The sequence below is a fragment of the Fukomys damarensis genome, unplaced genomic scaffold (assembly GCF_012274545.1).
Source record: "Fukomys damarensis isolate Sample0158 unplaced genomic scaffold, DMR_v1.0_HiC HiC_scaffold_15, whole genome shotgun sequence".
NCBI classification, from domain to species: Eukaryota; Metazoa; Chordata; class Mammalia; order Rodentia; family Bathyergidae; genus Fukomys; species Fukomys damarensis.
Window position 1 is genome coordinate 42,996,199 of NW_022900927.1, and position 16,298 is coordinate 43,012,496.

General features: G+C 34.4%; 1 protein-coding gene across 1 annotated transcript in view; it reads right to left on the reverse strand.

Moving 5' to 3' along the window:
- Positions 1-16,298, reverse strand: part of Pawr (pro-apoptotic WT1 regulator) — a 122,638-nt gene that overhangs the window by 42,265 nt on the left and 64,075 nt on the right. The window contains exon 4 of the mRNA XM_010639595.2: positions 546-677. Within this exon, the coding sequence (XP_010637897.1) occupies positions 546-677 (132 nt within the window). The remainder of the gene's footprint in view (positions 1-545; positions 678-16,298) is intronic.

Consider the following 16,298-nt stretch of genomic DNA (forward strand, 5'->3'; position numbering starts at 1 on the left):
CAGTCCAAGCTCTTTGAGGTATCTCCATATTGATTTCCATAGTGGTTGCACTAGTCTGCACTCCCACCAACAATGGAGGAGGGTTCCTTTCTCCCCACAACCCCGCCAACATTTGTTATTGTGTGATTTCTTGATAGCAGCCATTCTTTGTGGGGTGAGGTGGAATCTCATGCTTTATAATTCTAATTCAAAAACCTATCTAGAACAGGCTTGGCCATTCGGTTCAACTTACTACCTTACTTTAAAAAAAAAAAAAAAACAGTAAGGAGGTAATTATGTTCCTTGATTATTTTTAGTTTTTATTACTTAGACCTGCTAGTCAGTCAATTAAAAAATATTCACTGATCAGGAACTAAGAGTTAAACACTGCTTAAGTCAAAAAGTATTTGGATATAGGGAACATCAGTAGTTAAATCCACTGGAAATACTTAAAAGAAGTATTATGCAGTTATAATTTTGATGCTATCAAAATGAAAATGGAAAATTAATAGCAACTTAAAACTGCTAAAATAGCTAGTAACTCCCTGATACTTTTAAATACTCACCTGTTGCAAAAAGGAACTGCCTGGATCTAATAGGCTCACAGCTTCATTCTGCATCGTGTTCTGCTGTGTAATTGCATCTTCTCTTTTCCGCTCTTTCTGTCCTGCTTCATCATCTTCATATTCATCTAAGCACTGAAAGAAAAAATTTTATTTATTTCCAGATATAATAGTATTACACACACACACACACACACACACACACACACACACACACTTTTGGGGGATGGAGTACCAGGGATCAAAACTCAGGACCTTGTGCTTTTGAGGCAGGCAGCAGAACCAATGAGCTAAATCCCAAGCCCAACAGTATTATATTTTAATGGCACATGAAAATAATTTGCTAGCATTAAAAAAAATGTGTGTATTTAGAAATCAGTTTACACAATGAAGATGTTCTTTTTAGCAATATATAAGTTTATTCCTTTATATCTCTGCACTGGTACCTCCCCATTCACACACCTGGCAATAGATCTTTTCTCTGAGCTCTAATGATCAGTGACAAGGTTTCTTACAGGGACAGTTGCTTATGCTTTATTAGTCATTCAACAGGTAAACCAACTCTGTCTACCTTAAAACATTCCCGCAGACTTGAACCACTGGTGGATCATACATGACTGTCCCATCAAGCAGCTTGCACCACTGGTAGTAGAATTGAACAGTCAAGCACAAGAGTCATGTATGTACCACGAGTGGTTCAACAGTTCCAGCAGTAGGACATATGAATTATAGCCCAATAATGAATGTGGTAAGGCACTTTGCAAAGAATAACAAAAGCTACACTACAAAGAAGGAATTTATATTCCAATAAGTAAGATAAGACATTTACAGATAACTTAGTGATAAAGGACACTTTTTAACTTAATACTGCCTATAAGAATACAAAGGAAGAATATTATCACTTGGGAAGTTCAAACTACAGAAAACTTTGTCATTTAAAGAATATAATTTGGAAAAGAACTAAAAGAATCATATCACAGAGAAGTATGCGCACCCATGTTTATAGCGGCACAGTTCGTAATAGCTAAAACTTGGAAACAGCCCATTTGCCCATCTGTTGGAAAATGGATAAAGAAGATGTGGTTTTTCTATAAAATGGAATATTACTCAGCCATAAAGAATGAGAAAATAGATTCATTCATAGGAAAATGGATACATATTGAAGATATACTCCTAAGTGAAATAAATAAGGCACACATGTGTAAATACCAGATAGTCTCTCTGGTGTGAATAATCTGCAATAATACAGAAGATCCTAATAAGATTACTGACAGTTAGAAATGGGAAGAAAGGAGCTAAAGGTGTAGGGAAGGTGGGATGGGTAGGGGAAGCGTAATAAGGGAAAAGAAAAAAATGTGAGATAATGGAAAGATGGAAATAAAATGTTTGTAGATGGGGAGGGGAGGAGGGGGTGAAGGGAGGGCAGGGACAAGAGGAAAAAATGAGAACCAAGACCTGTCATGTAGAGGTACAAATTCCCAACAATGAATGTAACTGTACTGTATCCCTAAAATGTACCAATAAACTCAATTAAAGCTGAAAAAAAAAACATAATTTGGAATTACAGATATTGATTAAAGAATTTGATGCTGAGAACAGCATTTTGAAAACGCTTAGAAGAAAAGGATTCTAAAAAGCTAAATCAACACCAGAAATTACCTATCTTAAGGCTTTCTACACAAACACACACACACACACACACACACATACACACACACAGAGAAATAAATTCCTATTACATTCATTACAGGATGAACTGTTCTTTGCAACACATTTCTGGACAATATACTAACCTAAAGACCAAAAAAGAAAAACAGTATCTGAAGGTATTGTTTACAAAGACATTAAGACACTGACCAAAGCACACTATTGCATAGAAGACAACATGACTTAAAAATGTGTGTTAGAGGAAAACATGGAAGACACTGTGCAAACCAAGCAGAGTCACTGGGGTATCCAAAGAGAAAAGAACATAGTGGAGGTGATGTTTACCTGATAAACAGCAATTCAAGGCAGACAATGAGAGATATGAAAGAAAGCAACTGTCTGAGATGAAGTCATACACTAGAATGATGTAGAGAGAAATTCTGGGGACAGAATGGAAGAGCAAACAAAGGAATATGCAGACTGAGATTCCAGAAAATATTCAGCATCCTTTCCTGAAATGCAACAGAGACCACTTACAGAGTTATAACCTGCCCTTCCCTCGATACATTAACCTTTGAGAATTAGGGCATAGAAAAATAGTACAAGAAAAATTGTTGCTACTATGAGTGTTGTGAGTCTAAACTATTCTTGACTCTAACCTAGGAAATTAAGTTTTGCCAGAATCCACAGGATAACATGGTAGCTTATAAACACAGATTAACATCAAGTCTCACAAATCTTAAGACAGGGGAGGGGAAGGGAAGGAAGGGGAGGGGAGAAAGGGGGGCAGGACAGGACAGAAAGGCATATGACTGTGATCAACAAGAAATAAAAATAATAAATAACCTGAGAATTTTAGACTCTTCCATACACAGCAGAGAATGATGTTACAGTGCTTCAACTAGTTGGGATAAAAGTACAATATGCTCAAAACAATTTTCAGAAAAATCAATCTGGATATAGCAATTCAGACTAAAGATTAATAGGAAAAAGGAACAAAAATGGAAAGACTAAACAACATCAAGGGCAATATGATCCTTTTAAAAATAATACATTCTAGGGGGAAAAAAAACAATAAAAGAAATCTAATAAAAGGGTAGTAAAGTATTTAGTCCCGATTAGAAAAACAATCTCCTTTAGAATTTCCAAAAAGATTCTTCAAATCAAAAGACAGTATCACATTTAACAAAAAAATCAGTAAAATCAGCTTTCAGACAATAAGGCCCACCACCAACATCACTCTGAAAGTACTAGGTGATAAAGTCAGAGGAACACGACAGTACAGCATTCGAAAGAGAACAAAATCGATTCATGGCACAAAAATTAAATAAATAAAAGAGAGCAAACTGATCATCACTTTAGATAATATGATTCTATTTTTTAAAAAACTTTAAAATATTTTGAAGAGTTCCTTAAGATGGCTTATTCAGTAAGTAGCAAATATAGTTTTTCAGAGTAACATCTATACAGTACTGAGAAAAGGGTCAACCATGTAATGTATAGTGGAAATTAAGAAGAATAAAAGATCTGGGAAAAAATGAGTGGTCTCATCTCTAGTCTTCTACTCTGTAAATGTAGTTATTCTTCATTCTCCAGGATTTGGACAATAATGAACTCATGACCTCAGGGTCTAATGTCAGTAGTTTAAAGTTAAATTTTAAAATCATACACACACACACACCACAGTGTTGTAGAGCTAGAAAATGAAAGTGAAGGCTGGTAGCCATGAAATCCCTGAGCACTGGGATGTTGCTTGCTTGTTTTCATTTTCTGAGACCCACCCATCAACACTAGTCTTTCCCCTGAATACTCCTGCCTAGGCTGGTACCTGGATTCACACCACAGAGGCACAGGGGGTCATAAAGGCCATTGTCCTGAGCACCAGCCTCAATTTTGATTTAATTCACATGGTTAAAGGGGATAGATTAATAAGTACCACAGTGTCCGGGCATAGTGGTGTATGCCTGTAATCCCAGCATTCAGGAGGCTGAGGCAGGAGGATCGCTGTGAGTTCAAGACCAGCCTGAGCTACATAGTGAGTCCCAGGTCAGTCTCAACTACGTAGTGAGACCCTGTCTCAAAAAACAAAACAACAAAAAAAAAAAAGTACCACAAAATGTCATTGTCTAAGCTGTGCTTGATGCTTCTGTGTTGCTGATTGTATCACTGGGGCTAACATGCTGTGATTGATCTAATCAGTTCTCTTTCCTAGTATAAAAGAGCTTGCCTCAGAGTCACTAGAGGATCAAAGCCTAAAGACAAGCGGTAACAGGAAGATCAAAGCATTAACCCAGGTATCAAATGAAGGACAGTACCAACAACACAAATAGAAATGGGAGGACATTCAAACAAGGCTCAAGCACAAACACAAACTTTCAGCTTACCAAAGGCAAATTTTGGGGGAAATGAGGTGGAAAAGTCTGATAATCAACCACCTGAACACCCTGAAATCATAGCACAGGTAGTAACAAAACAGAAGAATGAGGTTCTAGAAAAATTCAGAACAGAAATAGTTTCCCAGATAACTACAGAAATGGTAAGCACAATGAAAGACATGATTAAAGGCACTAGAAAAGAATCAGATTAAAAAAAATACATGAGCTCAGGACCATGATAGAAGCCAAGAATGCCCAGCATAGGAAAGAAATGGAAACCATAAATTCCCAACACAGGAAAGAAATGAAATCCATAAAACAGATTTAAACAGATATCCAGGAGATTGAAAATTCTATTGAAACTATACATAACAGACTGAGCCAATGTGAAGACAGGATACCAGATATAGACGACAGGATGGAGATCAGTGACCATGAAAAGAAGGATCTCTTAAAAATAGCAAGGGAAGGAGAAACATCAATCAAACGTTCCTAGGTGACGCAAAAAAGAATAATGTAACACTGACAGGAGTCAATGAAAAAGGAGAAAGTACAAGTCACATGAAAAATCTGTTCACAGAATTAATAACAGAACTTTATCCAAATGGATAAAAAGAATTTGACATACAGATAAATGAGGCTTATAGGATTCAAACCAGCAATGATCAAAAAAAAAAAAAAATCTACACCTAGACACATAATAATCAAGATCCCAGAAACCCAACAGAAAAAAAACAAAATACTACAAGCAGTTACAGAAAAGAAACAAATCACATGCAAAGGAAAGCCCATCAGAATCACAGCAGACTTTTCAACCCAAGCCGTCACAAGTAAATCCTAGTGTGAGGTATTTGACCTAAAAGAAATAAACCTCCAACTTAAACTGATGTATCCTGCAAAACTCTCTTTCAAAACTGATGTGGAAATAAGATACTTCATGACAAAGAACACGTGAAAAACTTCATGAATACCAAATCAGAACTTCAGACAATTCTAAATAATATCCGAGAAAAAAACAATGAAGATCACAACTCCATGAGGCCCAACAGAGCAAATGAGGCAAGGAATTACAGGGAGAGGGTGAAAACATTAAAAAGAGCCAACAAGAGGAAAACAACATGACTAGGATAAGTCAACACATATCAATTATAACCATCAATGTTAATGGCCTAAATTTACCAATCAAAAGAATGGATTAAGAAGCAAAATCCAGCAATATGCTATACACAAGAAACACACTTAGTTCAAAAAGAAACTCATAGACTGAAAATGAAAGGATGGAGCAGTTCTTCATGTGACAGGAACCCGGAAAAAAAATCAGGGTAGCTCCCTTATTTTCAGACAAAGTAAATTTCAAACCAAAACTAATTAAGAGAGATGAAGAAGGTCACTAAATCCTTGTAAAGGTAACAACACCAGAGGAAGAGCTGACAATTACAAATATGCACCAAATACTAATGCTACCAACTATATAAAACAAATATTAAGGGACTTGGAAAAACCAAATAAGCGTTAACACAGTTGTAGTGGGGGTCCTCAATACCCCCCTTCACAAAGAGACAGATAATCTAGACAAAAAAAATCAATAATGAAATACTAGACCTAAACCAAGATTTTGAACAAATGGACTTGCTAGACATCTACAGAGTATTCCACCTCACCAAATAAGAATATACATTCTTTTCAGCTGCACACAGGTCATTCTCCAAAACAGACCACATACTAGTTCACAGAGCATGTTTAAGTAAATGCAAAGGAAGTAAAGTTACCCCATGTATATTATCAGACAATAGTGCAATTAAACTGGAGATCAATAGCGAAAGAAACCAAAGAACCTAACACACATGGAAATGGAATAACACTCTCCTGAACAACCAATGGGTCACAGAGGAAATTAAAGAACTTAAGACAGTTTTTACAAATAAATGATAATGTCAATACAACATACAGGACACAATGAAAGCAGTTCTACGAGGGAAATTTATAGCAGTGAATGCCCACACTAAGAAAACAAAGTGAGATAAAATGAACAACCTAATGGTGAATGTTAAGCTTCTAGAAAAAGAAGAGCAAGACAAACCCAAAACTCATACAAGGGAGGAAATTATAAAGATTAGAGCAGAAATCAATGCAATGCAGACTAAGAGAATGATACAAAAAAAATCAACAAAGTTGTTTACTCGAAAGAAGGAATAAAATTGATAAACCCTTAGCCAACCTTATCAAAAAAAGGAAAGAAAAGGCTCAAATCCATGCAGTCAGGAATGAAAAAAGTGAAGTCACAAAAGATCCACCAGAAATCCAGAGGATCATCAATAACTATTTCACGAACCTGTACTCTAATAAAATGGAAAACACAGAAGAAATGGGCAGATTTCTAAATAGATATGAATTACCAAAGTTGAACAAAGATATAAAAAAACCTAAACACCCCAATTACAATGAGTGAAATTGAAAATGTAATTTAAAATTTACCAGCAAAGAAAAGCCCTGGTCCTGATGGATTCACTGCTTAATGCTACAAAACATTCAGAAAATATCTACTGCCATTACTCTTTCAACTTTCAATGAAATTGAAAGGGAAGCAAAGACTTCCAAATTCATTCCTGGAAGCAAGTGTTACTTTGATTCCAAAACCAGGGAAACACCCAAACAAAAAAGAGAAATACAGGCCAATCTCCCTAATGAACATAAATGCAAAAATCCTCAATAAGATACTGGCAAACAGAATACAGGGGGTCATCAAGAAGATCATACACCCTGATCAAGTCAAATTCATCCGAGGGATGCAAGGATGGTTAACATACGTAAATCAATAAATGTAATACACTATATTAACAGAATCAAAGACAAAAACCATATGATCATCACAATAGATGCAGAAAAAGCATTTGAAAATAATTCATTACCCATTCATGATTTTTAAAAAAACCCTGCAGAAAATTGGAATAGATGGTCTTTATCTCAACTTGATAAAGGCTATCTATGAAAAAACAACAGCCAACATCATACTACATGGTCAAAAACGGAAAACCTTCCACATTGAAATCAGCAACAAGACAAGGCTGTCCACTATCACCACTCCTATTCAATGGAGTTTTGGAAACATTAGCCATAGCAATTAGACAAGAGAAAGAAATAAAAGCAACAAAGATAGGAAAGGAAGAAGTTAAATGGTCATTATTTGCTGATGATATGATACTCTACATAGAAGACCCAAAATCTTTTGCCAAAAGACTTCTAGACTTAATTGACAGATTCAGCAGAGTAGCTGGATACAAGGTAAACACTCAAAAATCAATAGCCTTCTAAGTGCACAAATTACACACTCACTGACAGAGAAATTAGGGAAACAATCCCTTTCACAATAACACCCCCGTAAAGAAAAAGAAAAGAAATATCTAGGAATAGACCTCTACATTGAGAACTACAGCACTGTGAAAAAAAAGAGATTGAAGAGAATATAAGAAATGGAAAGATATCCCTTGTTCCTGGGTAGGAAGAACCAACATAGTGAGAATGGCCATATTTCCAAAACTGCTATACAGATTCAATGCAATCCCTATTGAAATCCCAACAATATATTTCACAGAACTAGAGAAAACAATACAAAAATTCATTTGGAACCAGAAGAGACCTAGAATAGCAAAACCTATTCTAGGCAACAGAGACATAGCAGAGGGTATCACAATCCCCAACTTGAAACTATAGTACAAAAAGCCTCTGTGTTACTAACAACATGGGACTGGCAAAGAAACAGACCCAAGGATCAGTGGAACAGATTAGAAGATGCGGGAACAACTCGACATACTCAGCTACCTCATCTTTGACAAAGGACCCAACCATTCTCACTGGAGGAAAGATAGCCTCTTTAATAATAAATGGTGTTAGAAAAACTGGATTTCAACTTGACAAAGATTAAAACTAGATCCCTATCTTTCACCATGCACTAAACTAAAATCCAAGTGGATTAAAGATCTAAATATTAAAACAGAAACACTAAACTTGTTGGAAGATAAGTTAGGTAGAACTCTTGAAGACAATGGCATAGGAAAAGACCTTATGAACAAAAATCCTCAGTAGCAAAGGAACTAGCACAAAGAATCAACTGAGATCTCATCTTATTAAAAAGCTTCTGCACTGCAAGAGAAACCACCAACAGAGCTAAGAGACAACTTACAATGTGGGAAAAAAAATTTATGAGCTACTCCTCAGACAAAGGTCTACTATCTAGAATATATAAAGAACTAAAAAAAAAAATCAGACACCCTAAATATAAAGACCAACTTCAGAAGTGGGCATCTGAAGTGAATAGACATTTCTCAGAAAAAGAAGTAAAAGCAGCAAATACAAAAAAAATACGAAAAAATGTTCAACATCACTGGTCATTCGAGAGATGCAGATGAATTGAAAACCCTGAGATTCCACCTCACCCCACAAAGTATGGCTGCTATCAAGAAATCAACCAGCTGGGTGTGGGGGCACACGCCTGTAATCCCAGCACTCCAGAGGCTGAGTCAGGAGGATCGATGTGAGTTTGAGACCAGCCTGTGCTACACAGGGAGTTCCAGGTCAGTCTCAACTACATAGTGAGACCCTGTCTCAAAAAAACAAACAAACAAAAAAAAAAATCAACCAATAACAAATGCTGGCAGGGCTGTGAGGAGAAAGGAATCCTTCTTCATTGTTTGTGGGAGTGCAGACTTGTGCAATCACTGTGTAAATCAGTATGGAGATATCTTAAACAACTAGGATTGGAGGTCCCATTTGACCCAGCTATTCCCCTGCTGGGTATTTTCCAAAAAGAATTAAAAGAATCATACCACAGTGATATAAGTGCACCCATATTTATAGTGGCACAGTGTGCAATAGCTAAAATTTGAAAACAGCCCTACTGCCCAATAACTGGAGACTGGATAAAAAAGATGTGTGTTTTTTTTTCTATAAAATGGAGTACTACTCAGGCATAAAGAATGAGAAGCTAGACACATTTATGCCTACGTGGATGCACATTAAGGACATACTCAAGTGAAATTAATAGGACACATGTGTAAATACTGTAGTTTCTCTGGTGTGATAAACTAAAGGTATAAGTAAGGACCAGAATATATAACTGATACTGTGTAACAGGAAGAAAAGGTCTAAGGGTGTAGGGGAAGTGGGAGGGGGTTAGGGGAAAGGTAAGAAGGGGAAAAGAAAAAAATAACAAAAAAGGAAAAAAATGGAAACAAAATCTTTGTAAATAGAGAAGGATGGAGGAGCTGAAGGGAGGCTAAGGGAATGGGGAAAAAATAAGAACCTAGATATGTTACGTAAAGGAATAAGATCGCAAAGATAATTATAACTGTATTGTATACCTAAAACGTACCAAATAAAAAAAAAAAAAACCAACTAAAAATGGCCAAATAATTGAATACTTCACCAAAGAAAATCTGAAGACGGCCATAACACATGAAAAGGCTCAATATACTAAATCAAATGCAAATTTTTTAATGAATTATCACTATCCACACAGCAGAATAACTAAACTTAAAGACTGACTATACCAATGTTGGGGCATATATGAAACAACTGACAATCTCATACTCTGCTGGTGGGAAATGAAAGCAGTACAGCAATGGAGAAATCTACTTTAGCAGTTTCCTAAGTGAACCAGGAATTCCACTCCAAAGAGTAATGAAAATATGGTCACCCAAAATTTGTACCAAAATTTGGCTATTTTTGCAATGGTCAAAAACTAAAAACCACCCAAACATACATCAATTAATAGATAAACAAAAAAATATAAATCTAGTAGAGTATTACTCGCAGCAAAATAAATGAGTATCGAAAGTTTTATGCCAAGTGAACAATACTAGCAAACAGTAACTACATAGTATATGGTCTGCTTTATATAAAATTTTTGAAAAACAAAAACTGTCATGACACTAAGTATATAAACAGTTGCCAGGACTAAGTAGGAGATTGACAGCATGACTGGACAGGACCAAAGAAACACAAAGGAAGTAATGAAAAATTAAAATAGGAGTTTAAAAACATAATAAAAAAATGAAGGTGAATCTAACCAAGTCTTAGATCCACCTATTAATTACAGAAAAATACAACAGAAGAATACATTAGACAACATCATGCTGTTCAATCATGAAAAATCTAGATTTTGGGATACCCTAAATAATTATCAGAAAGTGATGAAAGACTAAAGAGCAAATATTTTAAGACATTTTATGCCACATAATATCTGCAACTTAAAATAACCCTTTTCCTCCATGTTTTGGAGAACATGTTATTAGTTTCTAGAATCAAACCCATGTAGGTAAGACCTTACATATTTAATACAACGCATTATGCTTATGCAAATGGAAAAAATTAAGTTGAGTACTTCTAGACCAATATAGCTATTAATTTCTATATAGTATCAACTCAACACAGTAAATAGGCACAATTTTTCTAAATATGAGAGCTAAACTTTTCAAAAGTTCACATTATTTATATACACATACATATATTTATGTTTACATAAAATGACCAATATTAGCAGTGTTATACATCAACAGAAAGAATAGCTTTCCCAGATTCTGCAGTCATCTGAACAAAATTATGAAAGAATCCAGCATGCTTCAGTAAAAAAGGAAAAAAAAACAAAAAACCCAAAACAGCAATGTTCTTTTACTGCTGTGATACCAACTACTATTTTTTAAATTAGTTTCTAAAAGAAGTCATTGTAGAGTAACATAAAATACAGCCCTGATAAAGCGCAGTCACTACTATGTATCATACAATAGATACAAGATATTTCACATTCAGGGAGATAAGATATAGTACTCTCCTGTGAATATAATACTAGAGGTACAATTTTAAAAGACATTATGTATATCAGACATGATTCTACTTTTGCAGCAGAGGGCCTAGAAAACAGTACAGAATAGCTCTATAAAGAAATGTACTTTCTTAGACAGGATTTCTTCTCATTAGCAGCACAGTTAAAGTAGTCACTCTCTTCATGAACATCACCTAAAAAAACATTTTTTTAAAAGTCTGAGGGCAGGGAGGGGGGTAGAACAGAAGAAATAAAAACATACAAGATGATTGAGGGAAGGCTCAACCTAACTAGTATTTTATTATATCATTATGTTTGAATGCTGAGAGCTCTACTGAATAAAGGGGATGCCAAATAATGCTCAAAAGGTTTAGACAACTAACAAAACCCAGCATCATTTCACAGAGAAGCAATAGCCAGATATTGCTCAGAATAACTTTTTGGGGGGGTACCGGAATTCGAACTTGGGACCTTGTGCTTGCAAGGTAGGCAGTGGAACACAATAACCTTTTAAAAACACAAACACCATTCCTAGCTTACTGCCATACAAATATAAGCCTCTGCTGTAAAAGATATAGCCCAGTTTCTCCAACTAATAAACTGCAAAAAGGCAGCAAAGGGAGAAGAAAAGAAAAAAAGAGACCTATAAATTTTTTGTACATACCTCATCTGTAAGACTTAGAAATTTAAAACCCAAAGAAAAAATAGGAGAAAATGAAAGAATGGAAATAAAATGTTTGTAAATAGGGAGAGAAGGGGGTAAAGGGAGGGCAGGGACAAGGGGAGAAAAATGAGAACCAAGACCTGTCATGTAAAGGTACAAGATCCCAATAATTAATGTAACTGTACTGTATATCTAACATGTACCAATAAACTCAATGAGCGGGAAAAAAAAAAGAAATTTAAAGCCCAAAGGAACAAATACAACCTTCGATATAAATAAGAATATATTAACTTCATTTGTGTAGAAACTAGTCAACAAAGATATCTTTATTATATAAGAGTTTGAATAATGAGTGGATATTTGATGATTTTAAAGAACTATTTTTAACTTTTTCGGGTGTGATACTGTTTTAAAAACTTGCTTATCATTTAGAAGCATAAGTATTTAAGATTAAAATGATATACTATCTTGGATTTTGCTTCTAAATAATTTAAGAGGTAGGATGGGAGTATATGATGATACAAATAAAACAAACTGACCATGAGTTGGTAAACTGTTGATGCTGAAGGATAGGTATATGGAGACTTCATTATACTATTCTCCTTCTATGTATGTTTGAAATTCTTTTTAAAAACAGTAATAAAATGTAGCTATGCTTTGACTAAAAAAATTACAAATAGATACTTCATTCTAAGGAGCATAACACTTTTGCCTCTTGAAAATAAAACAGTAGAATATCATTTGAAAAAATGTTTCAAAGAAATGCAACCTATTGTTATATGAAAAAATATAGATGACAGAAAATGATGCGTTATCTTTATCTCTGAACAGATTTTTTGTTTTCTTTATAATCACCTGAAAAGCATTAGATTTAAAAATTTAAGTACTCAAAATTTGGAATCAGAGTCCTATATTCAAATCTCAGGTCTGACAGACAAAATACTAACAACAGCATCTACCATTAACTAACTACTTTTAGATGTTGGCACTATTAAGCACTAACATCTAGTAATTAATACATGTAAGTCTCACAAAACCCTAGGAGGTAAATAATTTTAAGGAATCTGGGGATTGACATATAGTAACAAGCTTAGGGCCAGGGATTTAGTTCAGTGGTTCCTCCACGGGTCGCGCAAGCGCAAGGTCCCAAGCTCCATCCCTGGTACCAAAAAACAAAAAACAAAGTAATGAGCTGAAGGTCACAAACTTGTTGAGTGGGTCAGTTAGAAGAACTCCAACCTAAGCAATCTAACTCCAAACCCTGAACTCAATTTTCTAGCAGCCAAGTGTAACTGTTATTTGTCTCTTATGAAACTTAGTATACTGCAACACAAATTTTTTTTTCAATTTTTATTTTTTATTAGTACACGTTTGAAGTACATAATCATTACATTTCTTGTTGGGTTGAAGTTTTATCAAAAAAGAACCAGAAAAAAAAAGAACCAGAACAGACTAGAAAATACCAGTGAGTACTTTTCAACTTTTGTTTACATTATCTGTGAGTGTACTAGGTCTCTTTGTAGAATACAAAATCACCGGAAGTTGCAGTCAATACTGGTTCTTGGTTGATTATTGCTATAGCAGGATAAGAGATTAATATTAATTAGATTAAGATTAATATTTCCATATTTCTCTATATAGCTACATACATTTACTTATTAGGGAGTCTACAGAAATCTAACAGGCTTCCTTTCCATGTTTAACTCAGTCACTGACAACAGACCAAGCTTTCCTAATTTTCATTCATCACTATGCATTCTTATCTCATATCTCTCTGAATTTATCCTAATCCAATCCAACTTCTTCATCCCTCCTCTCTTTTCTAAATCATGCCATTGTGCCCTCTGAAATTTCTTGATTAATATCTTGTTAACCTCAGATGCAGAATGAAACTTAGCTGGCTCCATTAAAAAACTCCTTTTCCTATAGCTGTCTCAACTGGAATCTATTTACTTTTTAATTTCCCTCACACACTGAAACCTGGTGGTCTCCTCACTACCTCTCTAAGGTTTTATAGTTCTAAGACTTTGCTTGAGCCAACAGGCTACAGAATCATACTTTTATCATCACTACAGTATTTCACACTCTTGTTACAAAATATAGTATATATTGTACATATTTTTTAAGTGTTTACCAGAGTGTCTACAGATGTACTGGATCAGATCATAAAGGCACTGAGACCAAGTAGGAAGTGGGGCTTGAAGTCCAAAATACAAAGAAACTAGCCAATCGTTGTAACTTCTTGATCAAATGAGAAATATTGCTTTTGAAAATTAAGTTGAAGAGTTATGTGTGAGTGCACATGCACATGTGTGTCCCATAAGGAAGTGCAGTTAGTAATTTAAAGGTAGTAGATTTCCGTTACTATCACTCAAAGGTTTTTAATGTTATCAAGAAACTTAACAAGTTCATAGACTCAAATAACTAAAAATGATTGATTTCATGGAAGCTTTTTCCATCAGTCTCATAGAATAGAATTCCAAAAATTCAGGAGTTCAGAAAAAGCAACCAACATCATTTGTGTATTTTATATAGTATGTACTAACACATGTTTAATGCTTCTACTTTATAGAAAAAGAGTATATTCCATAGGGCTTTTCATTTACAGTAATACTTTTTCAATAGTAGGGCAGAAAAGATAAGCACAGCTATTATTTATCTAAAATTATGTATACTCAAAAACTGTAATTTTCAAAATCTTAATTTAAAATGAATCTTTAAAAATTTTTTAATGAATCTTAAATGCATAAGCCAAGTTTTGACACTTTATTTTGACAGCTTAAAAATATGTGGCATACTGTCTAGTTCTTGGAAGAATTCGGCTAGATAATGTTCATATTCATTTCTCTTCACATTTGTTTTTCTTCAAAAATGAGTCTTACAAATGAATGCAATAAATTTATCTCCAAATTGTCAACACTGACAATTTATAAAATTCTTTAAATAATTTCACCTATGCTTACTTATATCTTTAATTTTCTGAATCTTAAAGTTTTTTTTAAATAATCCTAATATTCTTTCATCCAAATGCTTCATGCACATCTGATCTTAACACAAAGATTCCACATAAGTTATTTCAGTGTATAGCTTTTCAATAAATTTTTTTTTTCTTTTGGTACCGGGGACTGAACTTGGGTCCTCGTGCTTTGCGGCAGGCACTGGAACCACTGAGCTAAATCCCCAGCCCTTCAATAAATTTTTTCCAACATTCAAATACTTCCCTACATAGTTCTAGCCCTACAGAAAATAATGTTTTTATACAAATCAGAATGAAAAATAAAACTAAAGTGAAACAGGAATTTCAAGTAATCAAGTAAGTTCAACTGGATTTATATACATTTAATATCATATAAATGTGTCTCTAAAAGCAGGATGATTATCAATTGCAACTTTTTAAAAATAGGAATTAGAGCTCCAAGAGAGGTGGGAAAAAGTCTATTTGGGATCACACAGTTATAACTCATGAATGTGGATTAACTGTCTGTGCTTAGATACTACCTATTTTCTTCAGCAAGACCATGTCAATCCAATCAGGATTGCTGCTTCTTTATCTGCTACCTTCTCTCCAGTAATACCTTTTTCAACCTCCATTATTCCTTTGTCTAGAATACACCACTGTCATCACTCAACTTCTGCCTACTTTTTCCTCACCTTCCATCAGTTTAAGATAAAATTTATTCTGAAATAATTGAACAAAACAAAAGTTTTACAACCTAACATAAAATCAAAGTAAGACCAAATTAATAAGCACTTCGGTGAAAAGAATTAGACAAAATAAACAAATAACCAGTCTCAATCCAGTTTCTGAAAAAGGGTGTTTTGGATATCTATGCTACAGTGATTATAAAACTACTATAAACGCTTAAACTAGAAAGTAGAATCAATTAAAATTTATGAATGTTCAAGACAAATTATTACATACCTGAGTTCATTTTTATTTATCACAATGAATTATTTATGCTTTATAATAACTTGGGAACACACTTGAAGTATTTGATTCTATGGATGTGAAATAACCCAGAAATAGTCTAGTTAAAAAGAAATCTTATAAAGAATCTGAAAATACAACCCTTCAAAAATGGGAAATTAAAACACAGAATTTCATTCTTCTTCAATTTTAAAGTACCTTTCCAATGTAAAAACATTCCATCGGACACTATCAGATATAACTAGGTCATGCTATCAGATATAACTAGGTCATGGTTGGTATGCAACCATACTACTACTTCCTGTTGGGATCTCATTAGCTCTCA